Raw genomic sequence first — 23,468 nt, 5'->3', positions numbered from 1 at the left:
GATGAACTTCGTACGATGCTAGCAACGCATTACACACCACTATCAACTAATGCGCCAACACCGGAGGAGTTGAGGCTCAAATCAAAAGAGTATCTGTTGTTGAAACCTCCTTCGAGATCTGGATATTACAAGAACAGTTATGGAAATTTTAACAACGGACCAGCAAACCAAGGGAACAATTGGTACAAACCGAGGGATGATATGGACAAGAGAAGTTCTTGTGCTAATTGCAGTTCAACAGACCATCATGTGTCAGCATGCCCAACTTACAAACAAGGCATGAAAGCAATAGGCTTTAGCCTCCAGGACGAAGATGCGTCAGAGTTGGATCATGAGGATTTCATGAGAGGAGTAATTGCGAAATTCGGCCCGAGGTGTTTCTTTTGTAACTTGGAAGGTCATTTTAAATCAGATTGTCCGCAATTCTGGGATGCAGTGGCAGACATCAAGCATCCAAGACATGAAGAAGCTTTGTCAGGAGTGAAAGCCAGCAAGGCTCGACTTTTGAGTGAAGCGGAGGCACGCAGAAAGGATAAACCTCAAGAGCTGGTGGCAAAGAAGATGCAAGCGGTAACAGAGGAAGCACGTGAACCGGAACCAGCAACTGCGGCCGATGACTTCAAAATCGATTATAGGGCAGCTGCGAGGGATGCTATAAATAGAGTACAGCAGGAACTAGTGACGAAAGAGATTGAACAAAAGTTGAAACTCGAGCTGGAGAATGAAAAAATACAGGAGCAACTGAACGCCTTCGAAGCAACGGAAGTTGAAGAGGCAAAAGCACCAAGCAGCTTGAGCATGAAACTTAATGTTATCTTTGGTCAGAGGTTCGGTATGGCACCGCAAGGAAGTAAAATACAGTCGATAATCTCGGTGGCAGGGCATCAGGTAATCAGAAATCTGAGTGAACCGTCTGAGTTCACTTTGATGCATTTGGACACATATGCAGACTATCTGAGGCAGATGGAGCCACGCACCGAGTCGAGGGCTGTGAGGGCACTACTAACGACGGGTGGCCCTCGCATGAAGAAACTTCATGGACGCTACCTAGAAGTCTATGGGCCGTATCAAGTGATGCTGAACGTGGATGGGATCAGCATCTACACCAGGACTTATGTAACAACAGATGATGACCAAATAGGGCAGATCTATTTGGGAGAAGAGGAACTCAAGGTCCGCAGGATAGGCCATGACGCCATGATGGAACAAGACGCAGTACACATTGGATATGAAGCAGATGTGACAGCACATCTGCTCGACACCAACGGAACAAAAATCGGAGTCACAGGGCTTCTGGACACAGGAGCGGTAGTGAGTGTGATGCCGATAAAAACTTGGGAAAGAATGGGATTTACGCGGCAAGATCTGATTCCAAATAATCTCCGACTTGCTGCAGCCAATCGAGGAGCCATCTACGTAGCCGGAAGAACACCGATAACGGTCCTTCACATGGGAGGACGAGACCTTTGGATGAGCTTCCTGGTGGTAGAGAATCTGGACGACGCCGACCAATTCATCTTGGGCAGAGATTTTGTCAGGAATTTTGACGTGATGATTGACTTGAACAACGGTCTAATACGGATTAGAAACCCGGACCGAAAGTATGTTAAGAGACCAATTAATAGGATAATAACAGATGAAAATAAGGTACCCGTTTTTTTGGATAGAAAAGTAAAGTTACAACCAGGACAAGCTGTGGTAGCAATTTTTAGAATGAGAAATTTGAATTCGTTAAGTGATAGTAAACAGGTTTGCTTAGTACCGAATCCAAATAGTCAGAGTTCGGTGATTTTAGGCCGGAGCTTCTCGGTAACGCGAAACGGACTGTGTGTCAGTGTGTTGTTGAACACACTGGACACCACGGTTTCAATCCAGCGTGGAAAGAAGCTTGGCTACGCTTTGCCGATGAGGACCGACTATGAGGAGACAAAAAACTTGAAGAAATATAGTGTAAAAGACTGTCCTTATCATGCCAATAAAGATAAAATTTTAAAGAGGATTAATGAATTAAAATCTATTCATAAATTGTTTTCAATAAAATCCGAAACGGACGACGGCTTATCAAGCTGCTCGAATTTTCCGGAACGGCCCTCGTCATATGAACTAGATTCTGACAAACCGGTTTTGCCAGAAATAGAACATTTAAAAGGGAAAATAGGTGAGGGAGATTTCAAAAAATTGCGGGACGTTTTATATCGGAACGCAGATGTATTTTCGAAACATAAAGCGGACATCGGTTGCTGTAACTTCGTAGAACACGAAATTGAGCTGGAAGTAGGTGCCGTTCCGCACAGAGAGGGCGCGAGACGAATGACACCACACAAATCGGAAGCGTGCCGAGCGGAAATAGAAATGTTGCTTGAATACGACATGATAGAACCCTCGAAATCGCCATGGGCTTGCGGAGTAGTAATGGCGAAAAAGAAAGGGGGCAGCTTAGATTTTGTTGCGACTTTCGTTACTTGAACGCGGTAACGATAAAAGATGCGTACCCGATACCGCGAATAGACGAGAGCCTATCTAAACTTGGTGATGCCAAGTTCTTCACCACATTGGACTTAGGTTCTGCCTTCTGGCAGGTTCCTTTGCGGAAAAAGGATAGGGAAAAAACCGGTTTCGCGTGCGAATTGGGGTTGTACCAGTGGAAGAGGATGCCCTTCGGCTTGTGCAATGCAACAGCAACTTTTCAAAGGCTGATGGCTCAGGCTTTGACAGGAGTGACCAAAAAGTACGGGAATCTCTTGATGTGCTACGTGGATGACGTAGTCATAGCGACACCGACCCTGGAGGATCACATTGATCGGCTCGATGAGGTCTTCGGATGTATGAAAAGAGCAGGCTTGAAATGCAAACCATCGAAATGTGAAATCCTTAGGGATTCGATCAAGTACCTGGGAAGAATGGTGGACAGGCATGCTGTGAGGCCAGATCCAGAAGCAGTGGAGGCTGTGCTGACATGGAAGGCTCCGAGGACGGACACACAGCTAATGAGCTTCCTGGGGTTTGCCAATTATTACCGTGAATTCATCAAAGGATATGCGGACAAGGTGTACCCGATGCAGAAGCTGATGCGCAACAAAGGGAAAAAGTTCGAATGGAACGATGAGGCACAGGTTGCTTTCGAGAACATAAAGCGGGAACTGTGCGAAGCGCCAGTGCTGGGCATGCCTACAGAAAAGGGCATGTATGTTCTCGACACAGACGCATCGGTGGTGGCCATCTCAGGAATCTTGCATCAAGAGCAAGAATGGAACGGAAGAACAGTTCTCCGTCCCATTGCATACGGCAGCAAAGTCTTGAGTGACACAGAGATGAAATATGGCGCACCAAAAGCAGAAATGTTTGCAGTAGTCACCTTTGTGGAGAAGTACCGTGCATACTTGGGGAGCGCTCCCTTCAAGTTACGCGTGGACAACAGAGCGTTATCCTGGTTGAAGACCTACTCGATGGATCAGAGTTATATTGGTAGATGGATAGTATGACTGGATGGCTACCACATGATAATCGAACATAGGATGCGTGATAAACACCAGAATGCTGACAGCCTCAGCAAGAAAACTGAGTTCTATGAAAGATTGGAGCAGAAGCAGGCCAATCAGGCGGAAATAAAGGAGGGATTCTCGTTTCTGGACAAAGAAACTTATGAAGCGCTTCCCTTAACGAGATGGTTGGATAAATCAGGACATCCAATTCCAGGGCACCCTGAGCTACCTGTAGAGAAAGCAGCCGAGATAAAGATCCTGTCCAAGGAGGACCCGGTCCCCTTGGATTTGTTGCTGCGCTCGAACCTGGTCCAGCAAGAACTCTCTCGCATGAATATAAACAGCCTCTCATTATTGGATAAAACGGTGCAAGTCACACCACAAGTAATGCGGATGCTGGGTGGATTGTTAGAAAGAGAAGTGACCAGAGATGACCCCGAGTGGACAGCAGCAGTGGCATCGCTAACAGTCAGTGAGAAGGTGAAGATCATGCCGTCCAGACGACAGCACGAAGAGAACGAAAGGGATTGTAGGACAATAGTTCAGCAACTAGTATCCTCAATACCCCAGGAGATTTTAACAAGTACTTCTTACGGACAGAAAGAACAGGGGAGCAGCAAGCGAAGGAAAACCGTCACCTTTGTAGACCGGGATAAAGAGGGTGAAGTTGTAGAACAAAATCTGCTGCAAGACTATTTGTCCGGGGAGAAGGATGATGAGAAGAACCAGCGATCACAAGATCAACACCCGGGACAAGGAAATTTGTCCGGGGAGTCTGAGATAAACGAGGAAATTCCTGATGAGAAACAGGACCGAGAGGTGTACCAGGATCCTGACAGTGATCGCTACCTAATACCAAGCGAAAGAGTCTTTGACAACGCAGCGGATGACTTGGAAACGATAGCGGTATCGAAACGTTCGATAAGCCTGTTGCCGCAGAAAGAGGTAGTCAGGACTGATCTTCAGCCGTTTCAGCAAGAAACACAACCGTTGGCGAAGATTTGGTGCGTTAAGATGGAAGAAGACACACATCAGCCCAACGAGCTGAATAGTCAGATGAGAGTCATGAAGACGTACTTGAAGGCGAGATACAGACTCTCGGACCTTCTAAGGGCGCAGAGAAATGATCGCATGACAAGCAACCTAAAAAGGTGGATAGAAAACGGTGCACCTGACAAAGGTGACCTAGAAGAAGACAGCTATAGGATCCTGAGACAATACTTCATGCAGAAGGAGGGGAGATTATATCTGAACAAGGACGGGATCGTGGCTTGCAGGAGAAGAGAAGAAGACAAGGTTTTATACAAATATAACGCGATAGTGTTGCCGCAACTCTATCAGACAGAACTATTGTTCAGGTCGCATGATCAGATGGGCCATCAAGGGATTGACAAAGTGTATCAGAGGATCCTGAAGCGCTTTGAGTGGCCTGGAATGAAAAAGGCATGTGAGAAATGGGTAACAGCGTGCCTGTCATGCCAACAGGTCAAGGATCCAAGGAAATTACGATTTCCCTTACAATCGATTGAGCCGTCTGAATTCAACGAGGTGGTGCAGATAGATCACCAGAAGATATGCATGACAGACAGCGGTTACAACCAAGTCTTGGTCATGATAGATCACTTCACGAAGTATGCAGAGGCCGTGCCCTGCATAACTGCCTCGGCGGAAGAGACATGCGACCACCTGATCAACACGTGGATAGCAAGACATGGTTGTCCGATGACGTTTCAATCGGATAATGGAACGGCTTTCGTAGGCGAGCTTACGAAAGAGCTTATGAGACGCTCACAGGTCGCTCAGGCTCACTCCACGACATACCACCCTCAAACGAATGGCCTAGTGGAAAGACAGAATAGGACGTTAGTGTCGATGCTGAGGGTATATTGTTCCAGGTACATGACCGATTGGGACAGATACCTTCCACAGGTGATGGGAGCTTATAATAGCACGCAACACTCCACCACTGGAGTCAGTCCACACATGATGCTGACGGGACACGAGAAGTCTTTACCCTTGACATTCTTCTACCCAGAGTATGAGGGAAAGAAAACATCTCCACAGGTTTACGTAAGGGATGTGATCAGACGTCAACAGGAGTTGAACGATCTGTGCAGACGAAATACTCAGCAAGCACAGGCAAGGCAAAGGAAAAGATTCGACAAGAAAGCAGCTGGCGCAAAAGCTTACTCGGTGGGAGACTATGTATGGGTATTTCAGAACGTTATACCACCGAAAGGGACAAAGAAACTTCTAAAAAAATGGAGGGGACCCTTCATGATTACGGAGGTGCACCAGGAGGGACGCTTTTATAGACTGAGTACTGGCCGAGCCGCCCACTACGAGAAAATCAAGCCACACAATCCATCGACAGAAGACTGGTGTATACCTGCAGACATGGAAGAAGGGGATTATCTAATGATGGATCCTGCTTGTGAGGTCAATGAAAAAGGCACCAGGGAGAAGAACGATGGAAACGAAATCGTAGACGAAGGTACGGATACACCGCTGGACCTGGCTCCAAACGAAAAGATCGAAGCGGACGATGAAACCTTACCCTACGCAGAAGAGGATTGGCAGGATCCCGAACAGACAGAGGTTCCCAAGAACTTGGAACCAGATCTTCCGTTCACGATTCAGACTCGTCAAAAGGACGGGACGAGACCAAGAAAGAAATACAATCCTTACGAGGACGACTTTGTAGTGGATGGGATAGATCTGAAGAAAGTAGTGGAGGAAGTAGTGGGTTTAGAAGAAATAACTGTATCACAAGACATTGACATAGTCGATGATCATAACGATGAGTGGGTTGACGACTGGTCGAAACCCGAGGTAGAATTTGACGATGAGCAACAGCAGTCATATGAACAAGACCAGACGAACCTGCGTGTCTTAGAGTGGCTGAACGAAATGACATCAGACCCTAAAGAGACCAGCGTTACAATTCAAGACGTAGATCGTGAAAGCGCGAAATACATTAAGACCGAACGAGATGATCCTTCCTGGGCTGCCCAGGAAGGACAACTTCTCATTCCAGCTTCTAACCTTGACTTGATATCCGGTATGCGATCGACGGGGACGCCGATGGATATTTTTGTCCGGGGAGTGGGTGTAGGACTTACCCACACTGAAAACCTGATAATAAAAAAATTGAGAATAGCAAGAGAAACAGGAGAGCTAGAAGCAGAAACAGGCGAAGAACCTAAGAAACCTGACATAGGCAGGGTGGTTGAGTCATATTTTAACTTACCAAATGAATATTCTAGTAACATAATACTAACAGACAGTGATTTCATACTCACAAACAGAACATGTGCGGTAGCAATCACCGCAGACATGAGTTTTAGGACGGCGCTAGCGGCAGATTTTAAGAGGGAATATAAAAACGTGGAATTCCTTTGGAAGCAAAGACCAGGGATAGGGGGCGTAGCAGCCTTACCTCCGGCGGTGTCGCAGATACCGGGAAAGTACTTGTGCTTCTTGGTAACGAGGGTGACGGAGAAGCAGCACGTGGACCCAGAAAACCTAGTCTTGTCTTTGACGAGGCTGAGGGACTTCCTTGTGGAAATGGACGTGAAGGAGCTCTCAGTGTACGATCCAAATAGAGGAAGACTGCATCCTCAGGAATTGTACGCGCTTGTACACGTGATATTCTCTGATACGAACATACAAGTATATCTACACAAGAAATATTATTTAAGTATAGGCTGAGTGATGTGCGAAAGAGTGTTAGGCCAAAGACCAAGTTGCATGTAATAGGTGTTATGTTATGTTATGTTATGTGTTAGGTTATTAAGATCATGGGTAAGTAAGCGTTAGTGACCATGAACAACTAAATGACGATCTTGGGAATAGATCCAAAGTTTGGACTGTCCAATCTTAGGTCGAATTCCAAAATTTTAGAAACCAATTGATTTTAATAAATTTTAGGATAAATATCTTTTTATCTGAACTGTTTTAAGCAAATTTTAACGATATATATTAAGGTGAAACTGACAAGTGTGACATTCGTGATTTCTTTTCTAGATCCTGATTGATCATTTAAATTAGTCACTTGAGTCAAAGAATCGAATCAAACTTGAAAAGAATAGAATGGACAACTTCAACCTAGATGAATTGATGGACCTGGCAGAGGCATATGTAGGACCGATGGTAGATGCGATCTATCGTCGGCTGATCGAACGAGACTTCACTCTGGAGGACCCAGAGGTGGTCATGTTGCTGACCGCCCTGATCAACATCTTGGGGCACGACAACCGTGGGGACCGCCCCACGGAAGTCCTGTTGATGGCAGCATATGGAGAAAGAGGAGTACTAGACCGCCCGAACATGAGAGTGATGAGGTGGAGAAACGGGGCTCTCTCAGGGAGTGACTTGGTGAATGAGCCTGGATTGGGAAAATCTAGGACTTACCAACCAGGTGAGATGCCAATGCCCTCTAAGCCTAAAACTGGGCTGACGAGAATGCATCGGGAGATGAACAGCGAGGCGACCTCGTCTGGTTCACCACTGAGAGCAGCTGTGCCACCAAAAAGGGCGAAAGTAACACAGAAGGTTCAGACGAACCAAACCATACAAGATCTGGACGAGATGAACGATCAGCTGAGAAGTACGAAGAAGGAGCTGGACGAGATGACCAGAAGCATGCTCCAGATGGAGGAAGACCGGGACATGTGGAGAAAGTTGTTTGAAGACTGCAACAAAAAGCAGGGTCAAGAGATCGAACGCTTAAGGCAGGAATACAAAGAGCAATCGGAGCAGATGGCGTTGACAACGGCCGTGGAGAAAGTGATACCTGCAAGGGATATTCCTCGTGGGCAGTCCCCGATGGAGCTCTTGACGCCTCGAGAAATGAGTCAAACAACGGAGACACGACCTCCAGTAGAGACAAATCGAGTAACGATCCCGGATCTTAGTGACACCTTGGGTGACCCCGTCGTAGAACAGACAGTGAGGAAACTGATAGAGACAGCTGGACGACTGGTCGCTAACAAGAATGCGCCAGGTTCCGGGGTGACTGCACCCTATGGAACTGTTGACGATACGGGCAGAGTACAACTCTCCCAGACCGTGATCAGACAAGGGATAAGTAACGTGACCGCACTCTGACTGGAGCAACGTTAGAAATGGAAATACTCAGCCAATGTGGAGAGAGCAAAATGAGGGACTTCAAGCCATCTCCCATGAATCATGGAAAGGGAAGTGTTGCAGGACAACTAACACCAGTGGAATACAACCGACTAACCGTGTCGGAGACAGTGTCGATAGATGAACCCACTGGAGGATACATGGAGATGTTGGAATGCCGGAACTCGGCTAGAGGGTATGTAATGGCCCTGGAAGACGAAAAAGCCATGGAGGGTTATCTGGAAATGATGTTGCAAGGCACCACCCTCAAGCAGAAGGCGTATGGAACTTTGGCGTCGTCTGACGTAGAGGCGGAAACGATCGAGCAGTTAGTGAGCCTTCCATGGAAAGCAGTAGTGTTGAGGTATTTCGAAGAAGAAATGAGGACTACGCCAAGGATACATGCTCTCGTGGCAGTACCTTACGTAAGGACAGAGTTACAACTCAGGTTCGCCTGGTGCATGATGGGACTGACTCGCAAAGAATATGATTCAGAAGAAAGGAAGAGATCAAAGGAGGAAAAAGTTTTCCTTATGACGAATCTGAGGGATCTGATAGTCCAGGAGGGAGCAGCAGTAGCGTGTGCAAAGCGGAGAGACGCTCTCTGTTTCATTCGATTCCTGACAGAGCAGATTTCAGTACCTGCATTAAGCACTTGTGTTAAAATGTTGAGGGAAGGCGATGAGCGAACGAAAGCCATGTTCTTACTAGCAATGCTGGATATGCAGCAAAGTAAACCGATGAGGGTGAACATGAAAGAACCTGAAGAATTGGAACCCATGAAAAAGATAGACGAGATCAGGAGATTCTCAAACAAGGAGTTGAGACTCACTAAAGAATCTATGGGAGCATTGCCGAAATCCAGTGAATACTGTGGACCGATCAAGAAGAAGTTTTATAGCTACGTATCCGGGATCATAGGGATAGCGTACAATCCTTTCCTGAGTGAAGACATACGTGATTGCTTCTTTGATTATGAGCAGGCGGTGTTACTAAGATTCTGGACGTCCAGAATTGTAACGATTAAGAACGTTAACAATCCACAGGCCAAATTGGGATTGGTCTTGGAAGAAGAGGTGACTGCACCTTCAGTACCAAAATCCGACAAGAGAGTGGAGTTTGGGTTGGGATTCTCAGATGAATTACTGAGAACGAGCTTGATGGCAGTGTGGGAATTGATGAGGCCATCATGGTGTCCTAGTCCCAACGCTGACTCAATATTACGTGCGACACAAGACGTACAGAGGGAACTGAATGCAGACTGTAACCTGCGTGACCTCAAAATCATATATAATGTGATGATAACAGCCTCTAAGAACAACGGAGAAGATAAAGTGGAGTTGCCTGGCTGGGGACCAGAAGACTGGGTCAAACCTGGTAGCTGTCTGGCGGAAGTCTGTGGACTAGAGGGTCACGTTTGTGGATGTCTAGACTGTGTGAAAACCCTGGAGAAACAACACAAGCAATTGACAGTATTGTTTGGAAATGTAGTGATGAAAGCAAGAACGGAAACGGAACTGATAGCAGATTGCCATGGAGGAACCGATGTGAATCTAGTGACAGCACTAGGATTCTACAGCATGTTTGGTTCTTTAGAGTCACTATTGAATCTAGAACAGAAACATGAGATGGTCAAGCCATCAGCGTAGAAGTATTCCCAGGAGTTCTGCAGACTGAGCAGAAGTATATAGGAAAATGGAGGGAAGCAATCGAAACAGAGATGAACATCAGACACAGCGAAACTTATTGTAGACCATCAGGAGCACGATATTTGGTGGGCTCAACGTTGGCTCCAATGTGCAAGAGCAGATATCCTGTACATTTCGTAGCTGTGGACGTGAAGAGTGCAAGAACGATTGTGGATCAAGCCTTCTCAGTGCCGAAGTGTGTGAGATTGGCGAGAATGTCTAAAAAGTCTTACGAGTTACTATGTAAGATGTTCTCAGCAATTCCAGAGAGAACCAAAGAAGAGTTGGAGTCAATACTAGGAAAGAAGTTCATGGGATATGTGAGCGGGAACTTCAGTGACTTCGAAAAACAGAAACAGGGAGGATCAACTGTCACAGATTACAATGCAGTAGATGAGAATGATGAAATCCACCGAGTGATGATGGAAGTGGAACCATTGCTGGAAGCTTCGGGAAAACGTAATTGGAGGAGCATCATGTTGACACATGACGAGTTTCCTTGCCACTGCTTGCTGCAGACCTGGTGGTATCCCAAGCGTAGTAATCTGATGTTGATCTGGGACTCTGGAGAGCTGCTCTCCATGGGTTTACCAGATTCATCACAGCCCGTAACAATAGTGATAGTGGGAGTTATGATGGCGATACGATGGATGGAAGCTCATGTGAGAGAAAATAATAGACAGGAGGCACCGACGAGAGAACAATTGCGGAAATTAGATTGTCTAAAACATTTAGATCTTTTTGAGACAATGTGCAAAGTTCTAAACATTCCGATGGAAGTGAAGAAGATATGGGCGAGAAAACGATTGATGCCATGGTTCAGAGCCAACATGACTGCATGGTTGTACGAGTATGCGAAAAAGCATATGTCGAAGCACGGCAGGGTGTACAGTGAATATCAGCTGGACATTGGGGCAGGAGCTTTCAAGCGAGCTCTCGTGACTCATCAGAATGCAGTCACCACCGCCGTGAAAAGGATTTCCAGGACGAGTGAGCGTAGTGGAAATGAGAAGGCAGAGATGCTGAAAGAAGATTTGGAGAGAAACGTGACGTTGTGTCTCCACAACAGTTTCTGCAGAAACAGAGAATCCAACGTGGATCCCCTACCTTGCTGTAAACAGAGGGTAGAAGAGCAGAAGTGTTGGAGGACGGCTTCCAACAGCGTCAGGATAGCCAATGATGTGCTACAGGACACGGAAACCGAAAGTGCGGAGTCAGTATCACAGGAGGAAGAAATGGAACATTGATGAATGGTCGAGAAAACAAGAGGCAACAAGAAAGAAAATTAGAAGAATTTAGAAGTTTTAGAACTTCTAAACGACGAAAAAAGAAGAGAACAAAGGAGTGATGAAGAAAAACTTAAAACTCAGAATTGTTTAATGTGTGTGAAAAACTCAAGTGAGAAACCAAGCAACCAAGTTGTAATTGAAAACTGAAACATTTAGTTGAGTTTTGAAATTGTTGCATTTATAAATTTGCATTTTGATTTTAGTTGAAGTGGCTTTAGAGACACTCACTTATTATTTATTTAGAAAGGCTTGAGGGAAGAGTATATTTAAATATTCCAGCCTGCATGATTGTTTTTAATCACTTAGGAAGACTGATCACTTTGTGGTGATGTGGAAGGCTTGAGTAATCTCTCGAAGAGGGAGATTGTTTCATTGTTCTTTCTAACCACAAAGTTTCTTAGTTTTAATATTCAGGACAATAAACAAGCGAAGGGAAGGAGCATAGTGGGATAATTTTAGCTTGTTGGTTGGCAGGACTGTCCTGCAAGCCAACACCTTTTAAATCTAGGAGAAAAAGTTCTAATCGGGACATTGACACTGGAAGTCAGAAAAAATGTTTTATCTTAAGTCATATCCTCAATGTGCAGATTAATGAAGGAATTTGAAGGCTATAGTGATGTAGTATGATGCCATTTATATTCTGCAGTGAGTCGATGTGACGTAGATAAAAGTAATTTCGTGCATTTTGTAAATTCTGTTCGATGACACTGTAACCATTTAGAACATTGCGCGATTCAATGAGGACATTGACCGGACTGTCCGGGGAGTATGTGACATTCGACCAGAATGTCAAAAATGCAATCTCTGCAGAATTCGGAATTTTAGCAGTAAGCCTTCCGGATTGGTGGTTTTTAAGAACTAAGGGCGTTATTGGAACGTTTAGCCAAACGGTGAAGGCTGGAATATTCTAGTATTTTAAAATTTCAAAAATTCGAATGATGACGTCACATTTCTGAGAAATGCTGAAACGGCCATTTTAACAAGAAACGAGAGAAAAACAACAACATTAGTTGCGCTGACGAGAACAACTTTATCGAAATTGAAGAAGTCGAAATTGGAGAAAAACAGCAGCAGATTGCAGAGAACGTTCCGAGTTGCAACTATTGTGCTGCTACAATAGTTGCAAGGCCGTTGCGAACAACGGTGAAGGGTAAGAAACCAGCCTTCCGTGTTGTCGTGAAATCGAACTTAAGGAGCTTGATTCACCGGATTCAAGAATCCGGAAGGGTCTCGGGACGGAAAACTTTTATTGACTCATATGAACTTTTAGCATCCTGTCATGTCCTGACTTGAATTTAATTGATATTTGGATTAGTTTTGACAAGGATGAGGTGCTAAGAGTTGGGGTGGGAAAGGGTTGATCCATCTTCGATGGAGATGATGGTTTTAATCTACTGAACAAAAACAATAGTAATATAATAAGTAGTAGCCCTGTTTTTAGGAGTGACCTCGTGGTCTGGGGATACTGAGACCCAGCCATGAGCTCACTATTTTTGCATGTAATTCAGTTAATTTGAGCGTTCTGGTCGAAGCCGGAGAGCAGTAACGTTTTTGTCGACCCGATGTTGGAAAAGACCACCGAAAAGTACTGGCTTGGTAGAGACGGTGAAAAACATGCAAAGCTCTGTTTAGACGCTAGCCAGTCGTCTTAAGACTTAGTTTTGTTATCCGTCGATATGTATCTTCCGGGCGAATGTTACAAATTTAAGGTTAAAACTGTCGAACCAAAAACTCAGAATTGCGGTAGGACTTCGATTAGGCTCAAAAATATGCGAACGGCATAAATGCGTGTGCGGAAAAAACGTTACCGAGTATGGTTGGTATGGTCTTTTTTGCCTCAAAAGTGCAGGGAGATTCTCTAGGCATTCAAACTTGAATGCCCTTATAAAGCAGAATTTATCTTCTATTCACATTCCGTCTGTTTTAGAACCACGACACCTCTACAGGACAGATCAGAAGCGACCAGGCGATTTGACGCTCGTTCCATGGGCTGTTGGTAAGCAGTTCTTGTGGGATGTAACGGTGGTAGAATCTTTAGTTCCTTGCGGGATTACCGCCGGGTCCGTTTGTAACCCTGGTACGGCTGCCGCTGAAGCGGAAGAGCGAAAAAATGACAAGTATAAAGATCTTGTAGATGACGGATATCCTTTTCAACCGCTAATTTTTGAGATTCAGGGCGCGGCCGGCCTCAGCACAGAAATTTATTGAACAAGCTTTGTAAGAACCTAAGCATATGCACCGAGGAACCCAGAGCAGGCAGCTTTTTAAAACAGCAAATATCCCTGGCAATACAGATTGCGAACGCAGCTTCCGTACTCGGAACAATAAATGACAAAATAAATTTCGACGAAATTTTTTTTATTTTTGTGACACATGTATTCTATATTTTCTCGTGTCTTTATTCAACACTTGTCATCTTCTTTTATCATTATCACTTCCACATCTAGAAGATTCTAAACGAGCGGTTTGAATGGGATGCATCAAAAACGGCGAGATCATATTCTTAACGAGTACCGTTGACTTAATAAACAGTTTAATAAATGAAATAGAAAACCCTGTGTGAATGGACCCAATTTATTTTAACGGTTGCGTTAAATATCTTGTTTTTTTTCTGTATAGATTTAAGGAAGCTTTTTTTCACGTTCAACAGTCTATTGAAAGCACCGGAGGTGCGAGTCATGCGCTAGTTATTTGTACGCTGCTGGTTCGGAATGTTGCTGAAGATCTATGCTCGTAGACCGCGCACCATTTTTTAGATATCTGAAATAGTAATTTGTAGCCACCCGACCTGAATGTGTGGACAGCACAAATATCCAACCGAGGTTCTGCGGGCCTACCTCAACTCTCTTTTGTTCCTAGAGCCGAAAGTGTTGCTGCCATGTCTGTACAGTAAAAATTTGATTAACTTGGCAGAAATGGATATCAAATTTATTGATGTAGTCAGTGTACTCTTAGGAGTTGCGAAATTGGCTTCGATTATAGCTTTTTGAGTTTTTTTCCGACATGACAGCTTTAATTGTCAATTTTTTCAGTTAACTTATGTTTTTATTTAAATTTCTGATTGATGGTACAACTTTGACTGTTCATGAATTTGAGAATGCGTTAAAATTGTAAATTCAAACAAATTTTTTCGCACATTTTCGTGCATCTTCAGGTTTTAAAAATTCTAAAATGTTCATGAAAAAAGCCGTAGTATGCCGGCGAACTTTTTAAGTTACTTCAAAGTTCTTATATGAATTTCAGTAGTATAGGAGGCATGACCAATTTAGTGAAAACACCTAAGCAGGACTTCGATTAGGATCAAAAATATGCGAACGGCATAAATGCGTGTGCGGAAAAGACGTTACCGAGGATGGTTGGCATGGTCTTTCTTGCCTCAAAAGTGCAGGGAGATTCTCTAGGCATTCAAACCTGAATGCCCTTATAAAGCAGAGTCTATCATCTACTCACATTCCGTCTGTTTTAGAACCACGACACCTCTACAGGACCGATCAGAAGCGACCAGACGGTTTGACGCTCGTTCCATGGGCTGATGGTAAGCAGCTCTTGTGGGATGTAACGGTAGTAGACTCCTTAGCCCCTTGTAGGATTAATGCCGGGTCTGTTTGTAACCCTGGTACGGCTGCCGCTGAAGCGGAAGAGCGAAAAATTGACAAATATAAAGATCTTGTAAATGATGGATATCTTTTTCAACCGCCAGCTTTTGAAATTCAGGGCGCGGCCGGCCCCAGCACAGAAGTTTTTTTGAGCAAGCTTTGTAAGAACCTAAGCATATGCACTGAGGAACCCAGAGCAGGCAGCTTTTTAAAACAGAGAATCTCCCTGGCAATACAGATTGCGAACGCCGCTTGCGTACTCGGAACAATAAATGACAAAATAACTTTCGACGAAATTTTTTACTTGTAACACTTGTATATTATATTATCTCGTGTCGAGTTGCGTGTTCTTATTGAAGAAGCGTAACCCGTATCGATTTTAAATGAAAAGGACTTAAACACTTGACATCTTCTTTTATCATTATCACTTCCATATCTAGAAAATTCCTAGGATTTTGACTGGAATACATGATGAAGGGACTCATGACTGTAACCTCGGTTACTATGATACTTTTGACCTTCTGATTACCTTTAAAAAAAGTTGACTCGGTACTCGTTTAGAAGTATGGTCCGGCTCCCGTATAAATCATCATTTTGAAGTGTGGTCGCGTAAAACTACCAATGGTCACATAAAAAAGTCAGACAAAAAATTATTTGTAGTTTCTAAGTTTTGCCAATGAATTGATGATTTTGATAATTCCATTTTAAAGAGAAATTGAAAGGCAAGTCTATCGAAATGCTTTCAAGTTTTCCTTTTGTCTTCACCCACTTGAAGTTATCTAGGTATTTTTCGAGTGGTTTTCTGAGTATTTTTAAATATTCAAACTTCTAAACGAGCGGTTTGAATGGGATGCATCAAAAACGGCGAGACCATACTTCTTAACGAGTACCGTTGACTTAATAAACAGTTTAATAAATGAAATAGAAAACCCTGTGTGAATGGACCCAATTTATTTTAACGGTTGCGTTAAATATCTTGTTTTTTTTTTGTATAGATTTAAGGAAGCTTTTTTTCACGTTCAACAGTCTATTGAAAGCACCGGAGGTGCGAGTCATGCGCTAGTTATTTGTACGCTGCTGGTTCGGAATGTTGCTGAAGATCTATGCTCGTAGACCGCGCACCATTTTTTAGATATCTGAAATAGTAATTTGTAGCCACCCGACCTGAATGAGTGGACAGCACAAATATCCAACCGAGGTTCTGCGGGCCTACCTCAACTCTCTTTTGTTCCTAGAGCCGAAAGTGTTGCTGCCATGTCTGTACAGTAAAAATTTGATTACATTGGCAGAAAAGGATATCATAAGTGGTGTATCAAATAGCAGCGTTGAACAAATGGACAAACTTTTAAGTCTTCTACTTAAAAATTTAGACAGGATGCAGAAAAGTAACGATACTAAAGGATATCTTCACTTGTTCGCGAGTCTGCTGCGCATCATTGCGAAAGATATGCTTCACACACAATTGGCTGAGCGTATGCTACAGTTTCAGCAAACTGGATCTGCCGACGGCATTAAAGATGTCGCTCAGACTCGAGCCGCACTGGGAAACTTCGATTTATCGTCTTTGAATTTTTTCGCTAGTAGCGATGAAACTGATACTGCTGATGCTGAAGTCTTAGACTTTCTGACAGGAGACCATCAGTTACCTCTGTATCATTATTACCCGCTAAACCCTTCCAAGGGAGGAAAGAGTGGTTATGTTCTTATCATTGATATAAGAGACTACTCAAGTTTTCTTCGAATGTCCAGAACGGACAAAGATAGTCACTTAATTCAGTTATCTTTGCAGCGACTGAACTACAAAACCTCTGTTGAGACTGATTTAACTGCTCAAAGTTTCGCGAAGACATTAGAATGGCATCTTGCGAAATGTGAAGAGGAACATATGGCTAACTTTATACTTTTTGTTCTGGCGTTTGGTGACGAAAATGACTTAGTTTGTGGCGTAGATGGTCAAGCTGTGAGCTTATCATTCATGAGGCGTAAAGTCCAGGATTGTGTGTATCTACAGGGACGTCCTAAACTCTTCTTCTTCTTGTCTTCGCGTGGTACGAGACCCGAATTGAAAGTAAACACCACAGTAAGCGCTGATGCAAGCTCTCTGTCAATGCACAAAAAAGACAAGAAACAAACATTTCATGAATCCACAAGTAGTGGCGATACAAAAATATCGGAAGTTTCTAAAACTGATCATCTGCCTGGATCTAGCTTAGACAAGTGTCAATCGGTTCCAAAGAGCGGTGACTGTTTTGTATGCTACGCTTGTCAGAGACATTGTACAGTTTTCGGACTGCGTGACAAAGGATCTTGGTTCGCGAATGTTTTATGCGGGTTGCTGTTGCAGCATGCGTCCAAAATGCACCTGGCAGAATTGATGACGGAAGTTTCTTTCTATGTGTCATCCATGAAACTGTCTAGCGGCTCCAATGAACTAAGTGAAAATCAAACCTTTGGACAGATGCCAGAAATTCTGAGCACGCTGCGAAAGAGATTCTATTTTGTACATCCATCGATATAGATTTTAAAGTAATGTTCATTTATTTATTGAAATTTATGAAACCAAATAGCTTATTTTTAATCTGAAAAGACGAGGATGCTGCAGGTTCCTTGTTGTTTTGTTTTTGTTGTAGATACACCAATACCTGTTTTGAGCTTCCGATTGAATTGGAGAGATCCATTATGTTTGAAAGAGAAATTTTAGATGATATCTGTTCATGGCGAGGTCTTCTGGTCAAGTTTATCACCGCAGTCTCAAACGGCAAAAAGGACAAAGAAGGAGAACCAGTTTTTCCAGTGAAAGCGTCGTGCTTGTATTTTTGCATCCTGTCTTTAGCACGCTCCAGAGTGGGGTTAGAAAGTAGACTGTAGAACCCATTCTAATGGCAAGTTTTGAGCGTTTTGATAACTGAGTGTGACTACATGCCACGTTTAAACAGCCAGTTTTTAGTTCGTGGGGAGAACGGAGGGAAACATGCCGTTATGTGAGGTTATGTGATTAGCTGTATATATTTGGCAGCTTCCTTAGGGTTCTCCCACAAGCTCTCGAGCTGCATAGTTCAGGGCACTCCTTCTAAGTGCCCATAAAGCTTCATTGAGTTTTTCTTTGGAAAACCTTTAGAATATGCGACAAGATATTTGTCTGAGAACATTTTTTACTCTAGCGAGCTTGCGAGCATAGTGTTATATTAAAAATTAATTTTTGTTTCCAATCCAACTCACAGAAAGTAGTGTTGACTTGCTGCATTGTGTTGGCAGTATAATGTAATGAGTTTTCCGCTTTATGAGTGAGAACTACAACTCCAGCCAAAAAAACTTGAGCCCTGTTTTTTTCTTTTTGTTTACATCTCTTTCTCCTTTATTTGGTGTTGTCTCGTCATCTGTCTCGTCTTTGTTTATTGTCACACTAATTATGCAAACAAGTCTTATGAACAGAGGGATATTTGTTGTATGGATCATAGTTACGCATGGTCAAAAAATCATGGCAGGCTTTCTGACGATTTCGGCTTCTATTTTATCGGCATAGTGACCTACATTAGAGTCGTTTCAAGGGATTCAAATATTTATCCAAAGAATACTTTTCAGTTCTGAATATGGCTGACTTTGAAGGACCTCCTGAAATAGTTGGTGATGGCAGCAGCGACGAAGAAGTTCTCGATGACGACAATATGCGGTTTCCCCAGCCAGCCCATGTTGAGAAACAAGAGGGAGGCGATGTGAGCACCAATGGGGAGCGCGATTTTGGAAAGGAAAGTTTTGATACCACACCTACTGAGAACGGAGTGAAACGTGAAGGTGGTCATGATATCAAACAAGAGACGGAATCTTCCGAGGACTTCGCGGACTCATTGGGAAGCTTTCCGGGGGTTGTGAAAGCGGAAGCATCTGCTGATGCTTGTAAAAGCGGTGTCGGTGTTGAGGATGTGAGTGTCAGTGTTGCCTACGAGGACTTACATTTGGTCAGTGTGCGAGATACCCTACGTGAGTGGGGAGTGTCTGATTCTGCAGTTTCTGTGCTGCTCTGGGACAACTTGAAAGTATCTTGTGTATGGAGTGTTTCGACTCTCTGTCTCCTTGTGAGTTTGCAGACAATGTCGTTCTTATCTGTGTTCGCCTACTGCTGCCTGTTGACACTATTTGCAGTTTGGCTGCTCAGAATCTACTCGTCACTTCAGGTCGGTTAAGTTCACCATTTGTGATAGACCAAATCATAGTTACGAAATTTAATAAAGCGAAAAAAATTATTTGTTCATGATTAGCACTTCTTCAACGGTCTGTTTGCTCTGTTCAGAGTTATTCGTTCATTGTCGATGGTTTCATTCAGTTTTTGATTTTTAAGGCTCAACCATTCAAATTGTTTTGAATGTGAAAAATCTGAACTTGATTTGGTGGTCAAGTGATAATTGTGTTGTAATAGCTCTTTAATTCTCCTGTATGAAATAAACTCCCCAGTGTAATGTAATTTATATTGTTTTCTTTAGGCAACCCTGACTTCTTCCGACCAACCTAACTTACACCCTGTGTTGCAACACTGGCTAAACAAGGACATATCTCTAACCAAGGACAAAATAGAGCAACTCGCACACTGGATCAGTCCACCTCTGCAATCGACTCTCCAGCTGTGTCGCAAGGGTGAGCAATTTTTTTAATCAGTTTTCGGAGTCAATTTTCTTGCTTTTAGCGTGCTTTTAGCGTCATTTTTAGCCTGCTATCAGTCCAGCTGTTGAGATGATCAATTTTAGGGGGTTTCTATTAGTTCAGGAAGGACATCATCCATGTAATCGATCATATTAAACTATTACTATGACATGATTAATTTTTACTTCTGTCTGAGGCAACAGAAAATGATTGATGTTTCCCAACAATTTTTCACTCAGTTTTAATGTGTATATGATAGTGCTGATTTAAATTAACCGGACAAAACGAACAACAAATTAAGTTTAAATGCGTTTTTTTAATTGGGTTAAGATTAGAAAAAAGTGAAGAGAACAAAAGTTGCTTAGAATTTCACCTTGCAAAATTCGGAACCAAAAGATTAGCCCAAAAATGGGTCAATTTGGTTTATCAAGAATTACGCTAAAACTACCAAGGTTAATTGATGAGCAAATTTTTAACAAATGAAGCCTCTTACACAGCCCAACAAAGTTCTATAAGAGTAAAAAATCCTTATAAAAGAAAGTTGCTTGTTAGTCAAAAAAGGTCAATTTTACTTTACAAAACTCAAAAACTTTGCTTAAAAATAAATTTTATGTTTTGTGCCCAAGTTTCCTGTAAACCATGCTCAAACGTTTTTGGGCTGTGAAAGAGGCTTCTTTCGATATGACTTTGTCATCAATTAACAAAAAACATGATGATGCAAAAACATGCACAATGATAACTCTGGTGAAACTCTAAGCTACTTTTGATCTGTTCACTGTATGTTTAATCTTATCCCAATTAGATTAAACCGGTTAATTTAAATAATTTAATACAGTTTTGTCCGGTTAATTTAAATCAGCACTGTATTGAGTGGCTAAAAATTTTATGAACGGTGTGTTAAATGCTCGTATAGTAAATACTAACATGGGTGGTCGGAACAATAATAAAAAAAATTGTTTTGTGAGTTCTTTTAACTACTAGTTATTTTCAGTGCTTCTCTTCCACGACTTGAAACTGACGCTGCAAGCCGTAGTGCTGATGTACATGCTAACATACGTGGGAGCATCCCTCAACCTCCTCTCACTCCTCACCATTGCCTTGTGTGTCCTCCTGTTCCTAACTCCAATCTACGACAGACGACAAAAACAGATCCACGTAATATGTCGAGCGACAGTGTCGAAGGCCTACGCGAGAGGAAACCACTTTTGGCAGTCGAATCTAAAACCGAAGTTGCTTGAGAATTTCAAGAAATTGCCTCCGGTTATCAGGGATCCCTTGGCTAAGTTTATCCCACCGCAAGCTCAATCAGAGGGCGCGAAAGATAAGAAGCAATAAATTAGAAGAACTAATTGAATATGAAAAGCGTCAAAGTTTCGGAAAAGGAAAAAAGCGAGAGAAATTGTGTGGTAGAAAGAACAGAACATAAAATAAACATTACTTTCATCGTTTGTTTGATTTGACTGATTTGCTTGGATTTGTTTCGATTCCACATCCACTCGTGCTAGCAAGAATATCATGTAAGATGTAGATAACTTAACTAAACTTATTTCATAACGCTTTTTACATACTATACTCTAGGAAATGTAGAACACAACTCGAAAGGATTTCACCACAACACTATTGAAATAGTTTTAAGAGCAGCGATGAGTCTAACACCTTTGCATATCATTTTTCAATGTTAGCCATGTTTGTTTCGCATTTATCACCTTGCGATAAGCAATGTTGTTGCAACCTGGTACTAGACTTTTTCCCCCATTACCAACATTGTTCAAGATTTCGCAGATATTTCATCTTGCTTCATAATAAATTCAAAATCAATCAACCATCCAGCACATCTGGCGTAGAGGTAACACACCTGCTTGAGACAGCAAAGACTTATGTTTTCGTTTTTCTTGAACCGGTGTTTCGTTTTTCTGGTTCGGTATAATTTAGTTTTTTTTTTTTTTTTTTTTTTTTTTCATTTTTTTACCCGGCCTAAAAGTTATCTCAGTTGATATCTAACCGGCTTAGTTGAATCATACTCCATCGTTGAATGAGCGAAACATTATACATTCGCGTGTTGGTGTTTTGAGGTGGTAATTTAATATTTTTGAAATTTCAAAAGTTTTTTTTTGTGATAAACTTCTTTACTCAACGGGTGCCTGATCAAAAATTTTCATTTGTATTTTTGGATTGTTTTTTTAAAGTGAGCTTTATTCAAATCAAAGATATGAAAATTTGGGTAGATTAAGCTTTTCTCGACGTCTCAGAACTTTTTTTCTGGCTGAGGGATTTTCGTTTCACTTTTTGTCTGCTGGTTTGCCATGCTGTTTGTGTTGAATCGAATCGCAAGTGGTGCGAAGCTTCGCCTCTTTTAGTAATTTACGTCGTACATTTTTTGTGTACAAGCATTAGGCAGATCTATGTATATCCAGAGTAAGTCTTTTTTATTGATAAGCACTTTCTGTCTCGTGCGCAATGCACGCATCATGTATTGCTTTCGCAAATCTGGAAAGCAAAGCATTCATAAAACTTTTTTAAAATGCCTACTTTTTAGATTGAGTATAAATTTGCAGGTTGTCCAAACTTAATTGTTATCTTGATGCACCCTATCTATTGAAGTTAAACCGATCAGAGTTTTCATTGAACTTGGTTCATGCCAGCTGAAAAGAAATGAATAGGCACGGGATTTTCTTTCTTTTCTTAAAGCAAGTCATGAACAAACGAAAAGATTTTAAATTGTGTCTAGTCGCACGGTGAAGTTTAATTCGAATCAAATGGCATGAACAAAGCAAAGTGCATTGAAACTTCTATTTTAATACAATTGACTGAATCCATGGTAAGTTCAATTGATCAGTGACTGTTTTCTTTGAACTTAACTTATGTCATTTGTCAAGAAAGGAATCGATAAACACACGAAAAGTTGTAAATTCGGTATCTAGTCGCACAGAGAAACTTGATTCTCGTCAAATTGCATGAACAACCAGTCTCTGGTCATTTAATTCTACATGTATTTAAGTCAAAAGCGTTAAAAACTGAAAGCTAGACAATCTGCAAATTAAGGCAGCATCAAAAACGACGAGTATGTTGGGTTATAGCCCCCTACATGATTATTTACACGTATTAACTTTTCCATTATCAACTTTTTAAATAAAAAGTTCTTGAAATTGACCTTAATTTTTTGGATCCTCTTCATCCCTCAGGCTCCTCCTCCTCTGGGCTAAAGCTGGACAAATGATGCTTTTTCACTATCTAAATCTAATATTTTTGCCATAATCTACAGCATCTGCAGATTTTCATCTATTTGACCCGTCTGAAAACGCCTCGAGAATAAATTTTACCATATTTTTTTAATTTCGTTTATTTATGTCACCGTGGTCGGAATAGCATGTGATTCTTGCTAAGCAGCCGGTTACCCTTGTTTTTTTGTGTTTTTTCTCGATATGTCTTTAGGCTAACAGTAAGTAGCATTCGCGTTTTCATTTCGTTTTTTTTAAATAATTTTTGTGATGAGTTTATTCTGTCTGTAAAAGACTTTTTGTCTAAAATGAGAAATGAATGAAGTTAGTTCAAGCAATTCTTGTAATCAATGGGTGCATTAAAAGTGCAGTAGCTTGAGGAAAATACCTAATCATAATACTATTTATGTTTGTACAACATGAAATAATCCTT

The 23,468-nt window shown here is 42.2% G+C and overlaps 1 protein-coding gene across 1 annotated transcript; it reads left to right on the top strand.

Annotated features, from left to right (window-relative positions):
• Window positions 1-18,758: 18,758 nt before the first annotated feature.
• On the top strand, window positions 18,759-21,367 carry LOC134842170 (reticulon-1-B-like). Its single transcript, XM_063858385.1, has 3 exons — window positions 18,759-19,354; window positions 19,661-19,811; window positions 20,809-21,367. Exons 1-3 carry the CDS (start codon window positions 18,773-18,775, stop codon window positions 21,150-21,152), a joined length of 1,077 nt encoding a protein of 358 aa, XP_063714455.1. The 5' UTR covers window positions 18,759-18,772; the 3' UTR covers window positions 21,153-21,367.
• The last annotated feature ends 2,101 nt before the right edge of the window (window positions 21,368-23,468 follow it).

This window comes from Symsagittifera roscoffensis, chromosome 3 (assembly GCF_963678635.1).
Source record: "Symsagittifera roscoffensis chromosome 3, txSymRosc1.1, whole genome shotgun sequence".
NCBI classification, from domain to species: domain Eukaryota; kingdom Metazoa; phylum Xenacoelomorpha; order Acoela; family Convolutidae; genus Symsagittifera; species Symsagittifera roscoffensis.
This window is presented reverse-complemented; position numbering and strand designations above follow the sequence as displayed.